The sequence below is a fragment of the Chelon labrosus genome (genome assembly GCF_963514085.1).
Source record: "Chelon labrosus genome assembly, chromosome: 21".
Classification (NCBI taxonomy): Eukaryota; Metazoa; Chordata; class Actinopteri; order Mugiliformes; family Mugilidae; genus Chelon; species Chelon labrosus.
The window spans coordinates 4,411,191-4,438,542 of record NC_140354.1 but is presented as its reverse complement, the minus strand read 5'-3'; the positions used below and the strand labels follow the sequence as shown (position 1 = coordinate 4,438,542).

The following is a 27,352-nucleotide window of genomic DNA, read 5'->3' as shown; positions in this document are numbered from 1 at the left end:
GTCTTTGATGGGTATGTGGGCTGATGGGGAAACGCAGGCCTGGTCAACAGAGATGACGCTACTCACTGTTAAACACATAAACACACGGATACACACACACATACACACACACTGGCACCATAGGACTAATCCTCTTAAGTGTCAGTTTGAACTGTAGGGGCACAGCAGGTCTTGTGCCCCCACTGTGGTTGCTGGCCTCATTTCCACTGCTCATTTCCTGCCCCCGGGCTACACCTTCTACAGTTCCTCTGTGACTCCTGTGTCCATCCAAAAATGTCCCAAGTCTATTTTTCCGCTCTATTTTGTATAACTTGTGGGCTGGAAATGTCTAAAAAGTTTTTGGCAAGCATCTTTGCACAGTGGCATGCAAAAGATTCCAAAGACAAAAGTGATATCAAATCCTTAATAGACACATCTCTGCTTATTTTTACTACAAAAAGATCTTTGTAGCTCTAAAAAAAACATCAAGAATCATAAGAAGGTGACAAAATAGGGTTTGGGCTTCTGACCCTTTCTAGCCAAGTAAGTTACAGGATATCAAAAAGTTGCATTTCTTTTCAATAGTTTGTTTTTTTTAGATTTGAAAAAGTAAGCCTGCGCAGCTTAAAAGGCCGTTCTGACCCCCGAGCTGGTCCACAACAGGAGAAGGCTTAAGAAGCTTCTGTGGATGGTTTACAGAGGCTCAGCATGTCAACAGGCAAGGCTGCTTGGGGCCAATAGGAGGCCCCCACGAAGGCTGACAAACTTTCCAATACAGCAGTGGCCACATTTTCTGCGCATGCAACCCTGTTACACATTGCGTGCATGGCTCTAATTCAAAATGAAAATAAGACGTCGCTCTGGACATAAAAAAAAAAAGAAAGAAAGAAAGAAAGAAAGAGGAAGAGGAGAAACCAAAGCAAGACAGTGGTAAGAGAAGCAGATTAGGAAGATTCATTAATGAATTAATAATTCTAAATAGTTAACAGAATGTTGCTAAGCTAGCCTTAAGTATGAGGGAGTAAAATAACATAGCTTCACTTTATTTAGTTTCTTAACATGAGTTAACTTAGCTAACAGTGTCTAGCTCTGTTGCCAGTGATCAAGTCTACAGTAGCGTGAATACTTTTTTACACCCTGAGCCACTTTTCCTTTTGTTTCTCGTGGAAGCCCCTGCTCTTAGCTGTGATCCCTTCTATCATTTATACTCATTTTGTCAATAGTTTAGTGTCTGGCAGGGATGCAACGGCAGAGACGTCGTCACACAGTTATAAAAGGTAAAGATTTTAGCTGCTGCCAGTGCTTTGATTTGCAGCAAACGGGCACATCAGCTCTCACCTCCACTGAAATGGTAAGTGTAAAACAGTTTAGACAGAAAGTCTAAGATGAACCATCTACAAATGAAGTGAGTTAAAGAAAAAAAAAAAAAGAAACAGAATGCTTTGTGGCACCAGAATTAGCTAGATGGCAAAACTGTTCTCTGCCAATTAAAGAGCTTGTGCAAGACTGCAACTAAAGCTTCTGAAACTGTATGGAGTCAGTCATTTAAAAACATTACATCAGTGCTCCGGCGCTGCTGCTGTTGCTGCAGTGCAGTTCAATTTAGTTTTTGCCAGCTGAGAGGTCTGCGTCGTGTGCACATTACCTTGACAGATTGACTCATTCCTCCGATGGAAGTGTTGTTCGCAGGGCAACATGAGAGCACAGAGATGGCATTAACGCCACAAAGTTATAGTTTAGAACGCAATTTTTGAAGGCTGGTAGAGGAAATCACGTAAATGATTAAGTTTTTGGTCCATCATTCTTAACATTAAGACACAGTTGGTTACAGTCTAACACTGCTGGAGCCATTACAATAAAAATAATTACAATTAGGAAGGAAACTCCAGCCGTAAATTGTCTTTCCCCCATACAGTCAAGCTGCTGCTTTATTTTAGAGATTAGTGAAAGTACAATAAAATAGCCCTAACATTTTACCACTTTATTTTCCACAAAGAAACATCTTTAAAATAGCGACAACAGCATTAATTTCAGTGATTCAAACTGACACGAGCAGAGCTGATGAAAACAAAAATAGTGTTAAATTGCGCAAAATAAAACACGTTGTGACTTCTCTTGCTAAAATGCACTTGTGGCAGTAATGCTCACTTACAATATTTCCGTCAAATTCTCATTTTCAGTTCTTACTGAGCTGAGATCTGACCTTATCAGTAGAATCCCTTTTCGGCATTACTGTACATACAGGTTTTCCTCTCAAGTATGGCAACAGGAAGTAACTTAAGGCAGTGTAGCCAGACAATTAGTCCTCATGTCTGCTGAACAACACTGACTTTGGAAACAAGATTCATCTCCAGACACACTGCTTCAACGTGGCTCCTCTCACATGCACACTCTTCCATCCTCTTATTGGAGCAGGAACTTGAATTCCACTTCTATTCCAGGGACTGGACGCCACTTCCACTATCACAGCTTCCTCGCATCCAGAGCATTTGTCCAATTTGCCATCATTTCAGAACAACACAAATATGCAAACAGCTTCTAAAATATGCACACACTCAAAAAAAACATCCAAAGCAGTTGTTTCCACAGTGCCGTGTTTCTCTTTTGTCACTCCTCTGCAGTGCAAAAAATGAAAATACGAGGAAAAAAAATGCATCAAATAATAAATAGACTTCCTCTTATATATATTTTTTGTGTTTATGTATGTACATATATATATGTATATATTTAGGATGGGTCTCTACATGAGCACGCAGCTCTTGGCCCGGTCCTTCCTCATGGCCGGCGCCTGGTCCATTTGCTCAGTCCGACCTGGAAGAGGTGGCAGGGGCACCTGCGACACTCGCTTCAGGCCCCTGCGGGAACTGCTGCGCTTTAGCTGAGGCTTGTGCGGCCGCCGCACCGACGCCAAGGTGGTGATGTGGAACACGTCCCGAACACTGTTCTCAGAAACCTTGGAGGTGCACTCCACATAGGCCACCGCCCCCATCTGTCGAGCTATCGTGCTGCCCTGGAACGCGGAGACAGACGGGAGAGAATTAGAAAGCGAGAAAGTCAGGAAGAAGATGCAACATTTCTGCTTCTTTTCTAAGAAGACACAACAACGTCTCTTCTTTTGTTTCCTCAGGCCTTTAGAGGTGGCGTTAAACATGAGTCTTCCCTTCACATTAAGGTGTTGTGGTGCTTCACAAAGAAAATTTAAATATGTAGGCACTATTTCTCAACAGAAAACAACTAAATATGCTCGGAAAAGAAGAAGCAGCTGAGACAAAGATGTTGGCCTAAACTGTAGAGTGAATGTCAATGATCTAAATATGTCTGGAGACAAATGAAGCTCCTTCATCTGAGGCATGAATAATGTAGATGTTGACTCCTCAGTCTGATGTAAAAGAGACGGATTAGAGAGGTGCGGAACCCACTGAGCCGGTGTTGACATGGTCTGTGCAGCTATTTAGAGAGACAAGACTAAACTCTTACAGAACTGCTCCAGCACCGGAGCGTACCCCCGAGGAATGTTACAATATACCCAGTTAATTAAGACCGCAAATTGTTTGCTTGAGATCAAATCAGATACAAATTTAATTGTAAAATCCCTCGGCCCCTCTCCTCGCCGCAGTACAGTGCGGCCTCATCTCTCGTTTCATGATCAGAATTTATTCACACAGGATCCACACATGCAAAGGTTGTAACTGATGAGACAGGGCCGCATTTCCCATGACCCTAAAACGGCATGCTCTCCAAAACACAGAGAGGGCTTTTCATCACCAGTGGACGTGGTTGGATTTTTATCACGGCCTTGCACTGAGGGGCATATAAGAAGCAATGAAGCCCTCATTAGATGGAACAGCAGATTTAGATTCAGTGGTGGAGGTGGGCTGGGGGGGAGGCTGAGGCGGAGATTGCGGCGACAAGCGGAGAAGTTTGATCGAATCTCCGGCAGATTAGTGCGGAAATGTCTGAGTTCACCCAGTGGTCACTCTAGAAGGCGACTCCTCAGCTCTGTCGGAATTCAATTTAAGATCTACAACGGGATAACGACCCAGGCTATTGGATTAGAGCACCAAAACGTTTATTGTCCACGGCTTTGGCATCTGCTGTGTGACACACATTTTCAGAGAGACAAGCAGTGGCTGCCTTGAACCAAATGAGAGACGGATAAGTAGCAAAGCAATAGCTTAATGTAGGCCCGGCCATAAACAGTCCCCAGCTATTTTACATTAGCTCTGTGGTCTTTTGTTTGTGTACCTTATTTAAATGAACATGAATGTTTTTCCAGTTGCTGATTTTTTGGAAGCAGCATGCTTTTAGCCCGCGGTGAGCTCTCAAACAGTAGCGGGGGGGAAAAAGGCTCCTTTGTTTTGAGGGCTTTTGTGCGCTGGTGAAAAAGCCCCTTCACTTTTTGTATGTCCAACACAGGCGAGCACAAAATGAACACACTGAAAGCTGATTAAAATTCACAGATTTACAGAACAGTTTATCACGCCTCTCCTCTTCTCCCCCGTCCCCCTGGCATAGAGGTCATGGCAGCATGCGATAAAGCAGCTCACTCATTTATCAATGTCCGTTTTCTATTCATCCTGCATTTTGAAAATCCCCAAATCTGCATGAATGTTTCATTTGAGGAAAAACTGCATCCCTAGACGTAAACTCCACTAACCACTTGTGCCTCTTGTGCTGCTCTTGCCATAAGCAACCTCTTGTCAGCAAATTTTGGTCAAAATGCCGACCCCAGCAACATGTCCCCGAGGGGTTTCACACAGCTCTTATAGTGCTCATGTGGTAACTGATTGTGTTGCGTGAGCTTTCTCTCACATTCCCTTCCTGTGGGACCTCGCCAGAGAGGCAATGCCACTGCTGATCCAAGATGGAAAAATGTTATATTACAGCTGGATGGCATTCTAATTTCTTTTCCGCATCCGTTGTTGTTTTCAAATCTGTCTTTCTTCCCAGGGCACCTCCCGAGTCTCAGTCTCATTATTTATCCCAGCCCATGACTCCTCTGGTATCCATCATCTGCTTGTTCTCACCTGCTCATGGGTGACAGGGATGAGGCGTTGTTTGGAGAGCTCCCTCAGGGTGTTGACGTCCGTCCTCATGTCCAGCTTGCAGCCCACCAGCACCACTTTGGCGTTCGGACAAAACTCCTGAGTCTCTCCTTGCCACTGCGGAGACGTGAAGCGACAGAGAAACACAGGAATACATGAATGATTGTGAGGAAGATGAGAGCTGGGCTGCTGGGAAACAGTGACAACCTTTAGTTTCTCTGACACTGGATACATGAGCTTAAGGGACACGAATGCTCTCTCGATAAAAGATTTGTTCAGCTCACAAGAATCTCAAAACATTTTTTTGCTTTGACCAAAACCTTTGATCACAGTGGAGGGAGTAATTATAATTTATTGGGTAGCTGCAGTGCTATAAAACATAAACTCATCAATGCATATTGACAGGGTTGCAACTATCTTATTAAGTTTTAGATTTTTTTGTAATTAATCAGAAAATTCATTTTTAATGGAATCCATTAACACATCGGATACACTGTCAGGACGTAATGAAAGGTCATTATGGTCATTAAGACTAAAAAAATAATACTGAATTTACTTTCACATAAGACTAAGACTGAAAATTGAGAAGCTGGAACGGGGAATGTTTGGCATTTTCGTTTGAAAAATTGCTTAAAAGATGAATTGATCATCAAAATATGTTCCAATTAACCTTCTGTCAGCAGAAGATTAATTAGCTAATTATTTCACCTCAAAGAAACACCATCAAGACTGTAACAGCTACACAACTGTGACACGGGGAGACATGACAACTTTATTTGTGCCGACTTAGTTGAGGTTTTTATCTGAAGTGTGTTAAACTTTCCCCATGCTGCCTCAGTCAAGAAATCTATTTCAGTTTGTTTACTGAAAAGGTTATGCAGTCTTTCTCCTAAAAAAGTCACCATGAGATTAAATGTCGCTCCTGAAACTCAGCTGAACCAACGCTCCTTTCTCCCCGCGACACAAATATTCCACATGCCGTGTGCAGAGCGTCAGGGTGTCCATTCTTCCTGCACTCTGAAAGCCACCTTTAACCTTTCAGGCCCATCCTCGTTCTGCCAATAACACCCAATCAAAAGCTTTGATTGTTTAACCCTCTCTCTTCCCCCAGCTGTCATCTAGCAACCTCTGCGACCCCCTCATTCTTTGAGGTCAAGAGTCTAATTTGGGACGGTGATTGTGCAACAGGTTTTCCATGTGCCCCTTAAGTTTCAGGGATTACCAGGACGACAACTAGGGGCCAGGGGTCATGGAAACCCCCTGCCAAGTGAAGCATGGGAAAAGCTAAATCTGGGTGGCGTCACTGCTTCCCCCTGTTGACAGACTCTACTGAGGATCGTGAGATATTCACGGGTTAAAAAAATGGTGTCCCGGGTTAGATCTACAAAGTGTCCAAGGGCATTTTAGTAGCTCCCTTCAGACCACTAAACACGTCAACAGGCCAGCCATGGGAACTGTCTCTGACCCACGCGGGGTGCAGTTCAAAGGCAAACACACACACATGGCTTCAAGATGAGAGGCCACAAAAAGGCCCAGGCCTGTTTTACATGCATGCAAGTCAGGTACCATATAAATACCATAGGTTTTACACTATATGTGGGCACAGTCTGTAAAAACACATCCAAGACCATAATTGACAACTCCACCCCGTTAGTATACCCAGTCTCAACTCTTAGCCATCAGCCACCTTGCAAATGTTAACTGCCAACATCTGGTTGACCACTCTGCATAAAACCCAGATCTTAAATCTTTAAATGCCAAGAGAAAATCCATTTCTAGTCCTCTTGAACAGGCTCTGCAGCAGCTCCTCTGATTTGCCTGGTGTGGCTAATTTGCGTATCTGATGTTCCTCTTGAACCCACCCGGCTGCAAAACCTCTCCTCCTATTCTTCACTGTGACCTTTTTTTTGCTCACAGGCACCAGGGTCAAGTATCCATGGACGTTTTGATGAGATAAAGGAATGGGAGGCTTTAACCTGTGTGCTGATTTGCTCTATTGTTGAGCCATGAAAGGCTGCTGGCGCAGAAATCTGAGTCGATACGAGACGCTGATTGGGAAAAACGGAATCACAGCAGATATTAAATGCTTAGCCAAAGTGTTGCAAGAGGCGGAGGAGGAAAAAAAAAAGAAAAGAAAAAAACACTGACCTTCTTTATGACACTGTCCAAAGTCTCTGGGCGGCTGATGTCGAAACAGATGAGGACCGCATCTGAATCAGGATACGCCAGTGGCCTCACGTTGTCATAATAAGAGGAACCTGTGGACATACAATAACATATGGCGTAAGGTCATGCCGTCTTCTGAGAAATTCCTATGTGTACTTGCTTTTAACCCGATTCAACCCCATGAGGGTCTTCATCCCAAACATATGGCTTATTCTGTCAATTAGAAACATACTGCACATCCCAGAAGGTGATCTAAAGGTCATTAATACATGCATAGTCCATTAAAGCAAGGAATATGAGATGCACTTGGACATGCTTCAGCTTGAACACACTCTGCAGATGCAAATGAGTCTCCATCTTAACATTTATGTGAACACATTTGCGTATCTTTTTCTCCTGGGCTTCCACACAGCTGTGGTCTGCCTTTATCACAGTGCTTCACGAGGAATGTCGAGGGGTTACTCAGAGAGGCACACACACACACACACTCAAAAGTGAATTATAGTGGGTAGAGAACCGGAGGACTTGTGCACGCAATCCATAATCATCCTGAAACGACAGCGGATGCCAGCACAAAGGCCAAACTAAAGGTTGAACCCCTTAATTCTCTCGACTCATCCCTCTCTCTCTCTCTCTCTCTCTCTCTCTCTCTCTCTGTCTGGGTGAGGCAAATTGTCCTTGTTTTAAAATCATCCATTTTCTTTTGATTGTATCAGGTTCACATGCACCCACATGCTGCTCCCCGGCTCTGGCTTTTCGTTTTTTGCACCTTGATCAAGTTTGAAGGCAGAGTGGCGCCGGCGTACTTCCACAAGCCACTCAGTTACACGGTCCCTGCTCTCTTACAGCTCTCATTAGGAGACTTGTAAAAATATCTGGGCTCTCTGGGAAATGTGGCTGCGGCCGTGGGCACCCTCCCTCCTGCCTCCTGCCTATGAGCTGGCGTGGACCTAATCTGCTGCACCCTGGCTGCATAAATTTAAAGTCATCAAAACCCACAGGTTTGGTGACAAAATGTGACATTTCATACCCCTAGAAAAGTGCAGATATCTATGAAACCTGTTGCATTTGGTAGGTGATGCAAACTGTTATATTACACATCTTTAATATTTGATTTTATTCCTTGGGTGAAGGTCATTCACCCTGAACATTTGGTGTATCTGTGATTCATACCAGACCTGACACAATAAACAGCCTGTTAAAGAGCTGCGTGCCTTTGTCTAAGGGGCAAATGGAGTCTGCACAATGGCGCTACAGCCTGTTTCAGCATCACTATGTTCTCTTTGTTAACGATGGAATGAGGCACACACGACAATAGCCGCACGAGGCTCGTAGCCCCCATCATTCAACTGGCTGTCTAATGGTGACCCGTGAGGACAATGCAACTGGCTTCATGTCGCAGCATCACGAGCTGCACATTACAGAACGCTGCTTTCAAGAGAGAGCAACAGTTTGGTTAATATTCTTTTTCTCCCACCAACATGCACTTTGCAACAAATATCTCCAAATGTTAGAAGACTATTTCTTTACCATATTGATTCTTATAAAATTGGCTCACCACTTTCAAGTACACTGTAATACATTTCAAATCGGTACAACTTAGAAACAAAAGTTCAACAAAAAGAAAAATCAACATGAAGAAAATCTCTATTCTATTCAAAAAGTTAGAACTTTCTTGTTTCAACTTGATATTATACTCTATTAGGTTCCATTATCCACTGAAGAAAACCCATTTTATCTTGTCAAATGAACTCACTATTTCAATTAAATCATATCAATTGCCATGTTAAGTTAAAAGCAATAATGTTTTTAAATTCTTTCTACTTAGATTTCTCTACTACTAATGCCAAGTTTTTAAGTTTACCTAAACTTCAGACAGATTCAACTCACACCTCGTTTGTTCAAAAATGTAACTTTTTTTTGACAAGATGTACAAAGGCTGGCACTGGCATTTGGAGCAATGCCCTGCACCTGATGCTGTAAAGGAAGTTTACACTGTAAATTCTATGAAATTCTACATTTGCAGAGACTTAGGATCGAACAATTGGACCAACTTGTTTTTAAATTCAGTCCACTTCGAAAAGGTTTGTTTTTGGTTAAAGATCTTGTGCAGGTAGTACTTGTGGAGCTGTTCCTCTCAAAGAGCTGTTCAAAAGACGGGCTCGTTTTCATATTTATTTATTTTTAAGATGCCAACCTGGGGGTAACTCATTTTAACCGGGAAATAGTCACTAGGAGGAATGATAGGGTAAGATTTGGATCAGAATCATTCAAACTTAGATATTGGTGGGCTACCTCAGTTCGAATTATTCTGAAGTATTGATTCGAGATAGATAGATACTTTATTTGTCCCATGGAAAATTCAGTAAAGCCCTTTGTGTTGACTGAGAATGAAATCCAGATCAACTGCTTGGAAGGCAGCTATGCTCACCATTATATGGCTATAATATTACGGCACAAGACTGTCACTTGGTTCCCATCGTTTGTCTTAAAGATCCTTTGATTGCAATATTCCACTGGTTTGTTGTTCACTCCTGATCTGTTGAGTTTTAGGTGATGTTAAATATTTATGGAAAATAAATGTTGGCATGCAAATGAAGTCGGTGCATTGTTGTTAGAGGACTGTGTAGATTCAAGCATTTACTTATTAATTAATAGTTAAGTGAATCTGAGCTGTTGAGTGAATATAATCTGGATAAATTCAATCTGGAGTTAATAGTTCATTTAAGAAAGGTGCAATTTGTGTCAATTAGTGGACACTAAATGAAACTGATTAAACTCAGTTGTACTAAATATTCAAGTAGTACTTAAACTGAACAACTTAGCTCTAACTAACCATGTTACGTTTACTTTACTTTCTTTTGAGGCAATTTCACAGTGTAGAGACGAGGATGTTAAAGTTTGATCCACCAAAAACAGACACTTTGGAATGTATTTCTAAAATCCACCCACCCATTACGCTTCTGGTGCCAGTATTTTTGCTGATGGTGTAATACCGTGGTTTAATCCTCTTTTGTAGAGACTTATTTCAAAGGTATCGCCCATTTATAATATTAGTTCTGTCTAATTAAAAAATGCTAAAATGACGGCAACCTCTATATTTTCCCAGTATTCATATTATATCACCCCTCCTCCTCCTTCAGTGCTTTTCTTTTCAACTCAAAACTTAAAGAGGAAGTTTAACTTTTGATTCATCTTCTGAAACCACTTGTCCCGTGAAGGGTCGCGAGAGGTGGGGTACCAGTTTATCTCAGGGCTAACACAGAGAGACAGACAACCATTCACACTCACATCCACACCTACAGCCAATTTAGAATCACCAATGAACCTAACCAGCATGTCTTTGGACAGTGGGAGGAAGCCGGAGTACCCGGAGAGAACCCACGCAGACACAGGGAGCGTCTAATTGGAGTTAAAGAGAAGAAAAACCTAACTTAATGGGGCTGTAATGTTTTACAGTGCATTTTTGCCCTATGGTGCTTTAGAGACAGATTCTGGCTGACTCTCTGCGTAAACTTTTCATTATCTTAACTGCAGTTCATTTAGTAGTAGTTCATGTTGGGAAATGTTTAGGCTCACACGGATGATGCCCTGTACAATGATTTTTTTTGCTGCAAAACCCTTCAGGACATATTTGGTAGATATCTATTTGGATATCTCATTTTCCCACACAAACTGTGCTGTAACAACATTTTTGGTGTCAGAGAAAAGTTACAGTCATTGTACATCTACACCTTACAGGATGTTATCAGGAATTCATAATGCCCTCTTCATCTTTGTAACACGAGATTGCTTCTGTTCTGTACTGCTGAGAGAGCAGGACTTACACATACACAACCACACTCAGGGAAAAAAAACGCCCAATCACATGGACGTCAAGTCCGACAGTCAGCAAAGCTCACATTGTACAGCAGCTAACTCTGATTGGTAGCGGTCACACATGAGGTGCTGGAGCTGCTGAAGTTGGTCTTTAGTATGTATCACAGTGCAGCAGACCTGTACTAAGGTTAGAGCTGAAGAAGAAAAAAGATGGAGCATGGGGGAGTGGGGGAGAAAACATTTAATGACTTTGACGCCAGTGTGATGGCAAGTTGCAGAAGCTTGTAGTGATGGGAGGAGCAACGCCGGAATTAAAGCAGGATCCAGATGAAGGGTAAGAGATGTCTGATGACTGAACGTTGAGACAACAGTACTTGTTTGACTAAAGTGAATTAGGAGCTGAAAAGAGGCCGTTGGGATCAATTTATCAATCCCAAAGATCACAATGATTGGCAGGTCACGGTCACAACAGGCCTCACCACAGCACAGCAATTCAAATCTCCTCTGCCTTGAGCGACAGGGAAGCCAAGTCAGCACTTCTGCAAAGTGAGAGGAAAAAAAAAAAGAGAGGAGCGGAGAAAACTGTTTAAAACCAGCCGAGCGGGCACAAATAAAAGCCAGTCACCATAATAATCAAGAGCGAGGAAGCGGAGATGAGGAAAGCGTGTTCACCTGCTATTTTCTCCAGCAAAAAAAAACATAACCAGAGATAAAAGAGGATGTAGCTGTAGAGGAGTGGAGGGGAAGGTGGAAGTGGGTGTTTGGGTAGGTAATAAAAGCACTGGACTCGGCAGGACAGATCAAATAAAGAGGTATGAGAGCTCTGGGTTGGCTATTGGTGGAGCTGGCCTGTGCCCATTCACTGTGCAGTGGAACAAAAGGTCAATTGAATTTCAGACAGAGGCAGGACGAGATGGATGGGGCAGCAGGGTGAGAGAGGGAAGCACAGCCTGGCAGGAACCACTAAAAAACGTCCCGCCTGGCAAGGAGCGGGACCCTGCCACGACGTGCCAAGGACAGGCATAAAACACCCCTCACAAAACATCCTTGGGCATTAGCATTAGCTTGATTTAGCACCGGCAATCTCTCACAGCGGAAAGTGGATTTCTGTCTTTATTTCCACAGGGCTAATTAGTGCTAAGCCACGCTGCATCACCATGCAGGAGGCTCCGCCGAGCAGAGGTGACAGAGGTGGGAGGGAAGCATTCCTCGCCATCCGTCAGTCGGGCTTCATCAAAGGCCAGAAATATCCCTAAGGATGTTGAGGCGGACAGGAACTTAGTGGAGCGCTAATGTACAGTAATAAGGCTTGAGATTTTGTGGTATGACTTCATTTATGCCTCCTGTCCCCTGACACATCAGCTCCTCCGTAGGGACAAGCTGTCTGAAACATGACAGCTCTCTGTCTGCTCATTCAAATGCTATTTCCTGGGAACTTCATTTTATGATGACAGGCACTGAAATAACTTAACAATAAAACACAAATGGTGCGGTTTGATGGAGGAGATTCTTTGGGACTCTGGTGCAATTGAGTGTGCATCACCATCTAACTGAGCCTTCCACTTTTCACTGCATTAATCTGAACCAACACAGCAGGAAGGCACTCTTTCTCTGTCTGTTTGTTGCATGCTCATTGCAGACACAGCTCAAAAGCGAATCGTTTTGAGTGAGGGGAGAAGAATAGTCTTTGCCTCGAGGTTGTCTGATGTGTTTTATGCACATATGGCAGGGAGTCAACAGCAACTAACAGCCTCATTAGGCCACAGACACTCTGAAAAACACCCAGGCACACAAAGGCAGGGTAACAAACACCCTCTCAAATGTCACCAAATCACCAAATTAACGAAAACGGTTTGTCTCTGTGCGTCTTTTCTCTCCTCCCGCAGCTGTTTTCCTCTTGAAATCCACCTTCAAAGTAAAAGCAAAACATTTCAAGTTGGGGTGGCAGAGTATCGTAGCAACCTGGAGGGATGCAAATGGCTTCATTGTGAAGCCCTGAAAGGAAATAAGGAAGAAGAGAGGAGGAGAACGAGGGGATCACGGAGGCACTCTGGCGCATTGACGATTAGAGGTGACTAAAAGAAGAGAGAGCGAGAGGGTTATGGCTCCAGCCTTTAAGAGGTTGAGCAGACTTTTCATTGCTGAAGTTTCGATCGGTGTTTTGAACTGAAATGACTCCTCCTCAGTGAGAGTTCCACACAAACAGACATAAACACAGACCGCTGCCAAGACACCCTTTGAGAGGATACGGAGTTACTTTGACCTAGTGTACCACTCCACTGTACAAGGCAGCGTGTGTTTTATTGTCTGAATCGGAAGGCTATGCTGCAAAAACTTTCCTTTGCAATCCCACAACTAGAAACCTATATAGCATGCTGCACAGAGAGCTGCTGACCTTATTCCCACCCTCCCGGTGGAAACCACATATATTGCAAGTGAAAAAAATGAAATTAATTTCATAATATAAACTGGTTATCATTGCATGTAGCACATTTAGCATTTTGCATGCTTATATTATGTTTTTGTTGAGTATTTCCAAGTGCAAAATCTACAGTTCTCTATTGTTCATTGCAGTATTTGTTTTCTATTCATTTCCAGGAAAACAGTTGCCAGTCTGTAGGGATTTTGGGCAGCGTTATAATGTTGAATCAAGACGTGTGATCACCAACGTACAACGCTGAAAAAGCTGAAGTTGTCAAGCATCTACCTTCAGTGACAAGAACAAGGAGTCCTGAAGCAGATGGTGAGCCCCCACAGAGCATTTCCCTCAACATCAAGGAGTCTGAACAGATCCCTTCATTTAAATGAATTACTAATTAATCAACGCTGCGTCAGAAGTCTGTCCGTCTACTTTCCGGCGTTCAATGTTTTCTGGTGCATCAGCACAGAAATGCCTGGATGTGGTGCAGGTACTGGGAGATAATGACGCAGTTGCAATATTAAGACTCAAATCTTCATAGTTTCGTAGTTCTTCGTAGTTTGTGAAAGGAGTTGAAGGAAAAGACACACAAACACGCTTTAAGGCTTTGATGTATTAACGAACACTCAACACAAGATATCTACCAAAGATAAAAAATCCATTAATGAGCCTATAATGAAGCAACCCCAGCTGGCCTGAGCTGTGGGCTGGGCCTTTTAACTCTGGTGTCTCTTTCAGCTTGACATACAGGCCACAGAAGTGTACATACCACACACACAATTAAAGCTGCTGATCTGTAATAGAGATGGCCGCGTCAAGTCTTCAAAAGCATTAGCACACAGCCAGGACAGTGGAGGTGACACTGGGTTAAATGGCCATTAACCTTCCATGTGTGCAGCCTTCGCACGGGAGATATTGATCAAAGCTTCCGCTCTTTCGCTCTGGAGGAAGAGCAGCCTTTGAAGAGCGTCAAGCACCTTCATGGATCTGCTCAGGAGCTGAAGGGGAGTTATTGCCCGCGTCTGCTGTCCAATTGCAGATTGGGAAGCGAGAGGCCGGCCAGAGAGAGAGGCGGGGGGCAGAGAAGCATTACTGTCCGTCTCCTGTACAGCCTCAGGGGTGTAGAGGAGTATGTCCACTTTCAGTTCCACTAAATCCTCAGTAATCACACACACTCATTCCACTAGAATAGCAGCTATGCATTTCGTCTCTTGTCGTTTGATCTCAGTGTCTGTGTAAGGCTCTAGTTTATGGTGAGCTTTGCTTTTTGTCACTCACATCTGCTGTTGATCTATATATTCCCTGTCTGGGTTTCTAAAAAAGTTGTGTCAGTGCGTTGGTTTTCTTCTGCAAACTGTTTTGAGAAAAGAATTCAGACTGAGGAGACAGTGACAGACTGTGACGCTCTTAATTCTTTGGGGATGATCATGTGTTTCATTGTTTTATTACAAACACTACCCAGCGTTTATTTGAGGGAGGAAGTCAAGTAGCTGTGAATGACTGCTGCCTCTATAAGGGGGGCACTGACACAGCAAATAACACAGTTTTAAAAAAAATAACTTAGAGTTAATAGTTGCCAGATGCTAATGTGAAGATTATTTTTCAAACCAATCAATGTAGGAGCCTGGCTGGTTTCAATACACCCAACACAGACTGCACTTTTAGTTTTGTTTTTGTCTAACTGCTCAACTTGAACACGGAGCTAGAGAGGGATCTCTGAGGATGAATTATTAACTTATTTAAATTTTTTTTGAAGGAAAGGAGGCAGGTTGGAATATCCAGCGCTGATCAGATCAGAGGAGCCCCAACTTAAAAGGAACATCTAGATAAAAGCGGCAGACTACAAATAAAAGCGGATCAAACATTAACACGGCTGCACAGTCAAGCTGCCCATTTTCGGACCAAAACATGGCATAAAGTTTGGCTTTGAGTGCGGCTGTGGGATTGCCTTTTGTCACAAGAACAATCCGTCTTGCTGAGCTTCAAGTGGAGCTCTGTTCTTCTGGCTGAGCCGCAGAGGTGTGGGCCAATCAGTGCCCTGTGAGGAAACACTGGCACGACGGTCAGTTTGCTGTGTCTCTTCTTTGACACTTTGCTACCACGCCTTATGCCTTGCTGATACAAAAGGTTGAAGTTAGCCAGCAATAAACACTGAGAGACAGAATCTTTTTTTCAATCACCTGCCAAATATCTTTTAAGGTGCCAGCCCCTTCTGAACAGCTTGTAAGGACAGCATCTCAGATGAGTGTGTTAACAAACCATCTGGCACTCATATACTACATTTAAATTATGATACATAGGCTTTTAAAAAATTATTTTGAGTGCACTGTAGAGAGAGATGACCCTCGTATTCAGTTCAGTGGCCATTAAGACACAAAGGGATAGAGTCATGTTGCACTGCAAAGGACAGTCAAGTACATGGATGCACTCGTTCCTGGCAGATTTTTGTAAAAGCACACACTGGGTTCCACCTGCAATGCTGTTGGCCACCATGTCAGTCCAAAATAAACTCATAGCAAATATGCTCATCTCTCAGTTAAGCTTAAAACGGATGGCTTGAAAGTGTTGGCCTGAAAGTCTAGTGGCAGGGGTTCTCTTAGCCTGCAGCTTGAGAGCTAGAAGTTAACTGCCAACGTTGCCCACGACACCCACCTAATTCTTTGAGCATGGGTGATTGCCATGACACAATGAATTCTGCCCTGAAAAGCTCCCAGCCATGTTCAAAGATCACCACACACTCACTCAAGTATTCATATTAATCTCTTTCACCTGCCAAAAAGGAGAGATCACGTCCTTTATTTCCACCCCCATACATCTTTCAGTCTCATACTCTCCTTTCGAGGCTTGTATCCCCACTTGAAGATTTTCATTTAAACCTGTAATAACACTGACTGCCGCGTCTCTGTCCACAGCTGTCTGCCTGATATGGAAGAGAGATTGAGGATATTCAGTCAGTAACCTGAAAGTAAAAGTGGAAAAGGACATCCTCTGCTACATCGACTCCACTTCCCACAGTGCACAACCATCCAAAAACATCCCTATCATGGTGCTATCTATACCCCAGCCCACTCTGCGACCCCCAAGGGAGGCCACCAGGGAGACAGGGCTCTACTTCAAGTGCAATTTAACATTCACAGCGGCGGCAGCATTGAGAAGGAGAGCACATTGGATCTTGTTTATAAATAAAGTCATCCATAAATGATGGGATCTGTCAAGTGTGTGTGAGCGAGGTGCAGGTTGGGTTGGGGAGGGGTGAAATACGGCCTCTCTCCCCGTATCCCCTTACGCTCGGATGGGCTGCAGACGAATGTCGAGAGGGTATAGCTCCTGTGGAGGTGGGTGGCCGGAGGGACTGAGCGCTGGCTTTGGGAGCAGCACAACCAGACACAGTGGCCGTTTGAAGTGAGCTGATCAAAGCTGGCGCTGCATCGGGTACTGTTGCACTCGGCAGAGGGAGTGGACAGAGCAGAGAAAACACACAGAGCCACAGTTCCCTGGCTGGGTTTCCTGTCTGCCTGGATGACCAAGACATCCGCTGCTGCATGCACGCTGCTGCAGATGAACGGGGACAAATGCCTGGAGTAGTCTTAGGGTGGACTACTTGTTCTCTTCTCTTGTTAAAATGAATGAACAGGGCTAGGGTTATGTTGCGTGTTACTGTACTGCTCCAAGTAACACAGTAGTTTGTTATTCAGAGATTACATTACTGAAAATGGACAGCGTGTTCCTTCAGCTTTATATTAAATTTCATCAGAATCGTATCACGACACAGTGCATTCAACCCTGCATGAATATTTGCCAAATAATAATCAAACTTAAAGTAGCAAAACTAGTAGAAGAAGTGTTCAAAAAAATAATTATTGTTGGTGCATTTGTTGAGAACATGCCTGCTCTTCTTGAACGTCTTCTTAGGAAAACGGTGCCTTTGAATTAGCACATTTGGGCAGCTCTCTGGAGAAAGAGAGTAGAGCAAGAGCACACAAAGAGAGGGCTGGATGTTTGTCTATAATACTCCGGTGATAAAGTACTGAAGGGGACCGGGTCAAATCACCTGGCCATAAAATATGCCAGCATCAGTGTTTAGTCTGTTATCCATTATAAAATATGATCAATAACTTCCTGCTCCCTAAATGGAATCCTTTGCACTGTCATAGATCGTGTTACTTCAGGTCAGTGAAGGCAGGCTGAACAATTATAGCTCCTATAACTTCCTCTGTCTCTTAGTACAACACACAAAGGCACTGTGTTCAATTCCCAACAGGACTGTTTTATAATGCCATATGTATATGTAGAAGAGTGTTTTCAGCGTGTAACAAGAGGCTGTAGAAGTTTCAAAATGTGACACAAGCGGCGTTTGTGTGTCTCTCCCTCTAAGGACCAGAATGGGTCATGTCCCAAGGGTGCCACCGGCAAACCCTACTCACAACACAAAGCCTTGGAGGGTGGGGTGGTGGATGGGGGGTGGTGAGAAAAGCACAGATGCGCACTTCTCCTTCTGCGCGCTCCTTCTGTCCCATTTTCTAGTTCTCAATCTGGTCAACACTTGCTGCTCTTACAACATGGTGTAAGCCCGTCCCCTCCTCAGTGAGCAGATGCCTCATTATGCCCCGGCTCCCGCCCGAGCGCCCCTCAGCAGCCCCCCATTACGCCTCTGGTCAGCTGAGAAACAATAGGAGGGGTCACAGGGTCAGAGCTGTAGGAATTCCCATATACTCACTCACTCAATCATACACATGCCTATGTATGTACACATGTGGTCACGCGTATTCATCAAACATAGACATTTTCTTTTTTTAGCCGATCTATTGTTGATTTCTCGTTCCCTTTGCGACTGTCAGACAAATTGTCACGCGTCATTGTTTGGCTGTTCAGCTCAGATGGTCGGTTCACTCTCTTCGCTCTCATAGGGACTTCTTTCGGCTAGATGCACGCTGAGCATCTCGTTACGGCAGAAAGCTCCAGAACCTCAGCACTGCCGAGCAACAAGCATCCGACAGGTTCACTTAGAAACTAACTGCTGAACAAAGCCAGATATGAAGAGCCAGATATTTAGAGGCCAGATTTACAAGCAAAAATCACAAGTACTATTTAAAAATAAAAGGGAAGTTAGTGGCATTTATCTGTTAAGCATAGGCTGTATCAGATTATGGCAACAAACTCTTCCTCTTTGCATTTTTGTCTCCTTTTTGTGCTTTCTAAAACAGTACAAGTCTTAAATTTATCCATTTACTCTCCGTCAGTCATTATAATAACTTAAGTCTTTTCTGTTAGTAGCTCAGCATGGCAAAGCTTCAGACAGGGCTTGTAATCTAAGTCAGTGTGAGCTCATCAAAAGCCTTAAAGTGGTCTTTTTCTTTACAACGCACCAAAAGGCTGCTTTTAATTCTGTCCAGTTAGTGTTCGGCGCCTAATAACTTATCACTTTGATTTTAACAATGGCACATTAACTAAGTAAAACCCGCATGCAGCCTATCAACAGTGTGCAGTGCTGTTTTAAGAAGATTACACACTTTTTGCCTGGTCCTCAGCATTAAGCTGACAGTATGGAGAGGCTCGGATGAAGCGAAGGAATGTGTGTGTGACCTCATATCCATGGACACATTTAAAGGCTCCTCAGACAGAAATAAGAGACTTGAAGTACAGCGACAGAACATCCTCTGGGGCCTCCCAGAAGTGCTTGTTTTATTGTTTATGGGTGAGTGGCCATGTGGACTGCCAGGGATGTTTTGTATGCATGTAAAACGGGAGGGAAAGTGGGTGCATGTGGCAGACTGCACTGTGTGTAAATACAGGTGTCTGCGTGGGTATGTGTCTGTCACTGAGGAGAGAAGATATTGTGTGTGGTAAATACAGCCTGTGCGTTCTGTCAGTGCGCATGGCTGGCTTTCATGCAGCACTTCCAGCCCCCCCACCCCCACCATGCTTAACACGGCCCCTGACTGTTACTGACCTCAACTCATCGCTCCAGCAGCCGTCTTGACTAATGGACTATCGGAGATGGAGAACATCGACAAGGGAAAAAAGGAAGGATGAATAATAAATAACTAGCGCAGAGAAAAAGATACCTGACAATGCAACTTCCAAAGAAGTTACATTAAACTGAATGCTCCCCTGTTTTTATGGGAATTGATACTTTGTAATAATCTCACAAAGTCTTGCCTGCACTAGAACCTAAATTTAGCCCAGGTGTCAAGGCTGTCCTTCACATTTTTAGCAGGTCAAGAGCCGGAGATCATTTGCAGAGGATGAGAAGAAGAAGGAAATATAGATTTTTGGGGATTTACTTCTGGAATGTTGAAAAACTAAGGCTCAGATACATCTTTGTTTCTCATGGTACCACTTTATCATTTGCAGTTTGATTCCTTTGTCGATCTAACCATCGACTTTAATCCCGGGGATTATACGGCGCAGTTTGCCAAAAAGGCCGCGGGCTTGTTCCCAACCTGACGCCAGAGGGGTGACATGAAGGTGCCAGAAGACATTCTTCATTATTCTCTTATCAAGCTTATAAAGACCAAGCGGGAGAACCGTAGACTCTGTCCAAAAATACCCATTGAAGCATTCTAGTATCTGTCGATGGAGATTGGATCCCTGGCACCCAGACCCACGTTTATTTCCAACCCTTTCAAAGATCCAAGAAAGCAGTCATAAGTCCAACATGGTTATTTCAAACTGCTCTCAGTATTCAGCTGTTACATATAAACAGAGTAGGTTCTTTCACAATGGCTGTATGAAATATTGCAGCGTGTCAAGACTTTTGAATGCTTCATCAAGAGCCATGAAAACAAAATTCTAACTTCGATATGCTAACATATAGTAAACTGATATATACAACTTTCACCGTGTTATTATCATCAGACAAGAACGCACAACTGATACTGATGGGAAAGTTGCTTGTGTGTGTTGGAGGTACAGCATGTGATCAAACATTGATTCATGACGATCAGTCTAATCAAGACATTTCACTCAAAATCATAAATGTCAACCTTACAGTGGCAACTGGAAAAAGAAGTCTGTACAGACAGAAAAGAAAGAGGAGAACAGCAGGAGAAACGAAAGATAAAGGGTTTATCTTCGTGGGATCAGGAATATCTGTACAATATCCAAACCGGTCCATCCAGTACTTGTGGTCTGGATCAAGTGGTAGACTGACCAGCAGTGCAATCCACAAAGCCAGGTCGCTTGCTTTGCTTAAAGCAGTACAAGCAGATACCTTTTAACAATTTTTTTTTAAAAAAAAATGAGCCATACAATTATAATTAGTTTCACTGTGAAACTCAAATCATATGTAAGGACTATAAATTACCACATAAGAACAACATAAGGGCCTATAATGGGGTTATTATTAGTATACATATTTCCAACTATGACAGTTTTCTACTTTTTAGTCTTATGTGATGGAAAAAGTAACTTTCACTTTGGAACTGAGAAAGCAAGAAATGTCATCCTTATAAAAACTGTCAGTGACCATTTTTACTATTTTCCAACATTTTATGGACTCATTTCAAATTTGTGGGTAAAGACAGACTTTCTAAAGTTCTTCAGTACATATTCTGTTTAATTGAAGAGACACAAACAGTTGTTTTAAGTTGTAGTATTTCACCAACCTTGCGCTATCCTCTGTTTACTTATTACCCGAAACTGTCATGCAGGCATTGTTCCCCCGAGCAAGGGAGCGCCTTCTAGCTAGCTATGTATCATCAAAACAGGTTTCATTTAGGCAGTTATTGCCCTGGGCTGGTTAGGGTAAGAGTAGGAACAACTTTCTGAGCCTGGGCTCTGCGCATACATTCCGGTTGTGAACAGCAGTTGAAAGGATGTCGTCATCCTCTTTTCAGGATGCGAACAAAAATAAACAAAGTGTGTATTTAAGGTTTGTGGCTATATATGCAGCGGATTTCCAGCCACCGAAAGAGCAGCTCGAGCTAAAATTGGAATTTTAGAAGAAGAAGACAAATGCAGGTTATCAATCATTTAATGTTAAGTCTAACATGATTCAAAGAGGTCAAGATCAAATAATGTTATCTCCTGTATACCCCCTACTCTGATCATATCAGGTCTTGTAGCACTTTTCCTCCGGCTCCACTGAGCTGTAGCTTTGAGGGCAGAGGGGAGTCTGTTGATTTTATTTCTGCTCTGAGTTGCAGTTGTAGTTCACTCATTGTCCATTAAAGATTAATCAAGCGGAAAGTGTTGAGGATTGGAAAGCCCACTGAACTCAGCGTGTTTTTATAGGCCGCTGGATGCCCTACCGGTCCACTGCACAGAGAATGTGGAGTTTAAAGAGCATAAAGAAGCCAGGAATGCTGGAAAGTTGGTACGAGAGGAGGAGGCGGCCGCGCCATGACTCTGAGCGAGCGCCTTTCTCTCGGAGTGGTGTTACACTGTTGCAATGTCTCACAAGTCAAACACAATCGCGCCCGACAGTGTGAGAACACAAGAAAGCTTTGTCATGGGAAATGAAAAAAACATTAAACACAGCTTTAAAAGAGGAAACACTGAACAGAGAAAAGGGGCTTCATAGACCTCAGGATAAAAGTGATGGAAATGAGGTCTGAGCATCCTGTAACGACATGAGTGATAGCAATGATGGCAGCTAAGGAGGAAATAAAAATAAGATTCCTGCAGATTCCGGCTTGATAGCACACTTCAGCATGACTTAACAGAATGCAAGAGTTCCAAGAGTCCCGTGTGAGTGGTAATTTTCATCTAAATAATCTGTGACATTTTCAGATAAATATTGTTCTGTCACTGCCTGCGCAGAACAATAGCGCTCCAAACTGCAGCCAGCTTTGGTAGTTTTTTGTTGTGAACACCCGGTGTCAAGTCTGTTGCAGAAAAAATAAAAAATAAAAAATCCTCCACAGCACAGCAAGTGAGGCGTTTCATGTTCCCAGCAGAAGCAGCACTTTGTTTGGAAATAAAAAGAGAAAGAACTGGCTGGTTAGAACTGGAGGCACCAGCCGACATTACGGATCAGACAAAGAATCTACAGAGGAGTTGCAGAGCTTCTCAGAATAAGAGTTATGGACACAAGATTTGAATGATCTCTAGGAAGTTTGCTGTGAGAAGACACCACAGCTTGAGCGATTAGTACCAGAGACATCAGCGAAAGAAGAAAGCAAAACAAAATTCCCGAGGATTGCCTCCTGAAAGCACACTACAGCATGACTAAACAGAATGAAAGACTTCCAAGAGTTTCATGTGAGAATGAGGTCAGGCATTAGAGAGATCGAAGAGAAACAGAAAGAGACGTGGATGTACTGCTGTAGGAACTTTGGGGAAACCCGGCCCATCATGACTTGGACTTGTAAGAAACAGCATGCACACCTCTTAGTGGCGTGTTAGTCTCAGGACAAGGCTACAGGGAATCTTTCCCAAGCACAATTACCATATTGGGAAGAGATGATGAGTGCCTTAATGCTTGACGCTCGGTAAAAATCCAGACTACCAAAGGAGCCTGCAAGCATCGACAGTAATCACTAATGGCTCTCAGACAGTTATCACCAAGACGCATTGACATTTTGACCACTTGACAGCTCAGGTTGCTTTAAAAGTCAATTAAGACACTGATTCATGCAATGGTGAAACCGACAACACCATCCATCATTGTGCGTCTGCTTACCCATATAGCATAGTTACAAATACAGTGCTTTTCCTCATTTGAATTCCATTCAATCACATTGTAATTGATTTAATTCTCCAGATGGTCCAGAGCTAAATGCAGTGCATGAATTTAAAGCGCAGCAGAAACTTGCCCTCTGGTTTCCACCTTTTTTTCTGTGCAAAGCTTCTTCAAACACACATTTGTTTAGGGAGTGCAACGGAACCACACAAAAACACACTGATTTACACTCAGTAACGACCTCACTTAGATAAACAACTCACCCCTGCTCTCGCCCATCCTGCAAGGACTAGATCTCGCGGAAGAACCGGAATTAATGAGACCAAACCAATCAATGGCCGACTTCCATGCCGCAACAATGAACCATGTTTAATGGCAACACACGTCCAACCGTACGGGAGAAATGTGAAGCAGGCGAGCCGTTTAAAGAGCCTCGTCTCGAACTGCAATCAATAGTGTTTTGTGGACAGAGCCAGGCCACAGCAGGCAAGACCCCACCAGCAATTAAAAGGGTGACAATACTTTGTGTGAAGAGGCTGGAAGCAAGAAAACAGATGCTTAAACGGGCTGGGAAGGACTGTGGTAGAGGAAGAGCAAGTGGGAGATTGATTGGTGCAAATGCCAAGTCAAAATTAAAATGTCTTGTGCGCCATGCGGTGGATATTGTTGACAGATTGTTTAGTTAATAGCTAATTGTTCCTCGTGACTTAAAGGAAAATATTTCCTAAAATATGACTTTAATTTAAATAAATCTAATTAGATATTTCAACTTTTACATTGACACTGAATTTAATGATTCTATTAGGTATAAGTGTGTGTCAGAATGCCAATCAAAATAGAACTTTTTTGACATGTTCTGCGAACTGTGGAGTGTCAAATCTGCAGGAAATACAACAGAAGAACAACAGCTGATTTATTCAGTGTGAGATGGCCGAGATGGAACCACGTTTCCAACGTTCCTGCCCACGTCGACTCGGCTTTCATTGATCTTTTCAAACACAACAGCTCGTTGTTTTTTATCTCCAAGTACTTGTTCTTCACATCACCTGATGTTAAACCCCACAGGGTATTTATCCCAATCAGAGAGCGTTAACATGGTTATTATGTGCTCACATGTTACTGTTGAACAGATTATAGAGGGTATACAACACCCTTCTCAATCCACTTGAAAATTCCTTCTGATCGTGCCAGTCTGTCCTGATTGAAGTGGTGAAGCTTTTTTATTCTGAATTATTCTACTCTAAAAGAATACTAGTGTCCATGTAAACACAGCTAAGGTCAGTCAAAGTTTAACTCGCATTCACTCCAACCACAAAAGTAAATCCGCTGATCACAGGGATTCTTAAGAAACAAACTGACTGAAGTCTTAAATGTGTCGTTATAAGCGATGGCGTGTCTGAACCTTAAGAGCCTGGGCACTGAACTGGTGGTGATGGTGCTTATGCTGCTGGTGTACACGAAAAAAGGTAAAATAAAAATAAAACAGAGCTTGACAAGGAGACCTGAAAGCAATAAAAAAGCTGATGCTAAAAGACGAACGATGGGAGACGTGCTATTTGCTTCAGATGAAAGCCCCTTTTCATCCAAGTGTGAGCCAATTATTTTTCTTGTTGAGAGAAAATATGAACATCTGTGTTTGCTGTGAATCAGTGAATAATGGCACACCACACAAGGTCCTCTGAGCGCATGCAAACACACAGAAGCACACAGGGATGGGGGTGACATCACGTTTGTTGTGGGACGGGCGGCTCCCGGCTGAAGATTAAAGTCTGCCAAAGAGGTTTTAAAGATGGACAGAAGCACAACATTCCCACTGCATCATTACAGAGATAAGGTCTCCTCTAAGTTGTGGCCCTGGGCCCCTGAAGACCCCGACCCCTGACTGACAGGCTCGAGCAGATTTACTTTCTGGGTCGACACGAGATCCAAGAAAAAACAACATTCTTTCGCTGACTGAGCATGTAACTTAAAAATACTCCCATCATCTCTCCCGGAAGAGAGTTTTTTAGGTTTGGGAATGTTTATGGTAAAAGAAAGAATTCCCTCTGGGAAGATTCAGTGTTCTAACTGCTGAGCCATGTCACTGGTCAGATGGCTGGCAGGAGCCTCTGGCCTGAGAAGACATGCAGACACAGAGTAGCTTCAAGGAGTTAATTCATCCACACTGACAGGACTGGGATAGAGCATGGATTTCTGTGCAGGACTCTTGCTGATGCTACTTTCTGCCTAGTAGCCAAAACTACTTCCACAGTGTAAACTTTATCCAAACACTTTAGCCCAGTAACATAAACTTAAATACCACTAAAATAAAGATGCTTTGTTTCAGGAGTCATAGTTATGGCATGACACTGCTGAGACCGGCTACTTTCTGTGGAACAACAATGCTTTGTTTACCCTCACTGAGCATTATCTGCATTTAAATCTGACATGTGTAATGCCTCAAGAGTTTCATTCGGAGCGGGAAAGTCCCTGAAATGACATTTACAAAATCATAAGTCACTAAAACTAACAGCTGAAAGGGTGAGGAATAAATCTGAATGGACAAAAACAACAACTTAATGAATGAATTCCTCTTACAAAATAAATACACTGTCTGTAAATGCAGATAACATGACAACTATCTGACCCAGTACTGCTGTCAACATGTCAGCAAATCCGTCTAAATCTTAAGCAAACACTTAAAGTCTGAATTATCCATGCCCTCGCCCCTTTCTCATCCCACAGTTGCTTGACCCTGGGCCAGATCATGGGAAGAGCCAGTCACACACAGTGGGCTACACGGGGAGGAATGCAAACAACAACACACACAGAGACATGGCTGGCACCGCAGCTTCCAGCAGAGACGACACTCATAAATAGTAAATTCCCAAACCTAAAAACAAAAATCTAAAAAGGAAAGATATAAGCCGACTAGGTCAAAGCAATCTGTCAAAGTGTAAAAGTTGGAGAGGGGAGTTGGAGGCAGTCCTCCCACGGTCGCGAGCAGGGACAAGATACCACGGCAGGGCTGGCAGTGGATTGATTTGATGTCAGCCTCCAAGAGAAGGTGCAGACGGAGATATGAAATTGTCTTACCTGACGTGTCCCACATGTTCAGCTCAATCCGGTGCTTGTCTATCTCGAAACTGGCTGTGTAGTTCTCAAACACTGTGGGTACGTAGTTCTGAAAAATAAGAGATTTCTTTTGGTTATCCAATTAGGGGGGACATGATAAGCTTGTGTTTACAAGGCCACTGTGATAGACTAGAGGGAATATTATATTTGAAAGGCTGCAGCTGGCAAATAAAATCATGTCAGGCATGTTTCGCAACAAGGCAGCCAGTCCTTCGGGGATATTAATGAAGCTATACAGTATAGAAATGTAACACTGTGGGATGTGGAAGCCTCATAGTTTTCTGGGCAGTGGTGGAGACCCTATAAAAGTCAGTTACACAGTTTTTTATTACAGTGATTATGCAGGCATTTATTAAGCTATAGTTCCCCACGGTTCTGTCTCTTGTTTAAATATTACTGTGTTCAGGCAGGTGGATGTAACCTGCTGAACGAGTGCCTAAGTTGAGCCGCATTCCACTTCCCAACTTATAAACTCCTGATCTTCTTCCTCAGAACAATAAAAAAGGTAAAGTTCAGACTTTTCATAGACCTACCTCTGGATAGCAGTCCTTGGCAAAGACGTGCAGCAGTGCCGTTTTCCCACATTGCGTGTCCCCGACCACCACAATCTTACAGCGGCTGCCTAGACTGTCCATGGCTTGTCCGTCAGACGCGTATACTTGACACGGGGATGGATTGCACCCAGCATCCGTTAAGGGACGCAGCGGAATCGAACACCGGGAAGAAATATGAGCAAATACATGCGCCGAGCCCGTGCGCTTTATCCAGCTTCCTCCGGTCGTACGCGCAACCCTCCGGTCCAGCTGCCACACTCTGACTGACTGGCTACCGAAACCACAAAGACGCACACAGCCCTCCCTGGAAACTCCGGTACACTATGGCCACGCCTTCCTAATATCTGAGAACATCAGTGACAAAGGATCTAAGGGACAAATGGTTTATAGTGCCCCTACCCTCTTTGTTTTCCCTTTATCTTTGTAATGTCACTTAAGCAGAAACTTGTGGAAAACAAATCTGCCTCCACTCTACTCCACCCCTACTCCACCATTGTGTCCATGGCATGTATTTGAGTAGCCTACATCACACAAATGTATATGGAAAAGAATAAAGAGTTAATGAATGCAAACATACCTCATGCAAACTACTTAGCACTTGGAGCTTCAGATGTAATGACATGATAAAGAT

At 43.3% G+C, this 27,352-nt stretch overlaps 1 protein-coding gene across 1 annotated transcript; it reads right to left on the bottom strand.

Annotated features, from left to right (window-relative positions):
* Positions 1 to 1,885: 1,885 nt before the first annotated feature.
* On the bottom strand, positions 1,886 to 26,969 carry rnd2 (Rho family GTPase 2). Its single transcript, XM_084570435.1, has 5 exons — positions 26,701 to 26,969; positions 26,129 to 26,216; positions 7,173 to 7,282; positions 5,007 to 5,141; positions 1,886 to 2,989 (listed from the first exon to the last, which is right to left on the bottom strand). The coding sequence occupies exons 1-5, from the start codon at positions 26,800 to 26,802 to the stop codon at positions 2,720 to 2,722; spliced, it is 705 nt and encodes a 234-aa protein (XP_084426561.1). The 5' UTR covers positions 26,803 to 26,969; the 3' UTR covers positions 1,886 to 2,719.
* Between the last annotated feature and the right edge of the window lie 383 nt (positions 26,970 to 27,352).

Bases quoted from the DNA above. Each gene is read 5' to 3' on its own strand.
- rnd2 (XM_084570435.1), bottom strand. From the start codon at position 26,802: ATGGACAGTCTAGGCAGCCGCTGTAAGATTGTGGTGGTCGGGGACACG. The intron at 7,283-26,128 runs GTAAGACAATTT...GTATGTCCACAG, and splicing joins GAACATGTGGGACACGTCAG to GTTCCTCTTATTATGACAAC. The intron at 2,990-5,006 runs GTGAGAACAAGC...TCCGCGTTCCAG, and splicing joins TCCCTGTCACCCATGAGCAG to GGCAGCACGATAGCTCGACA.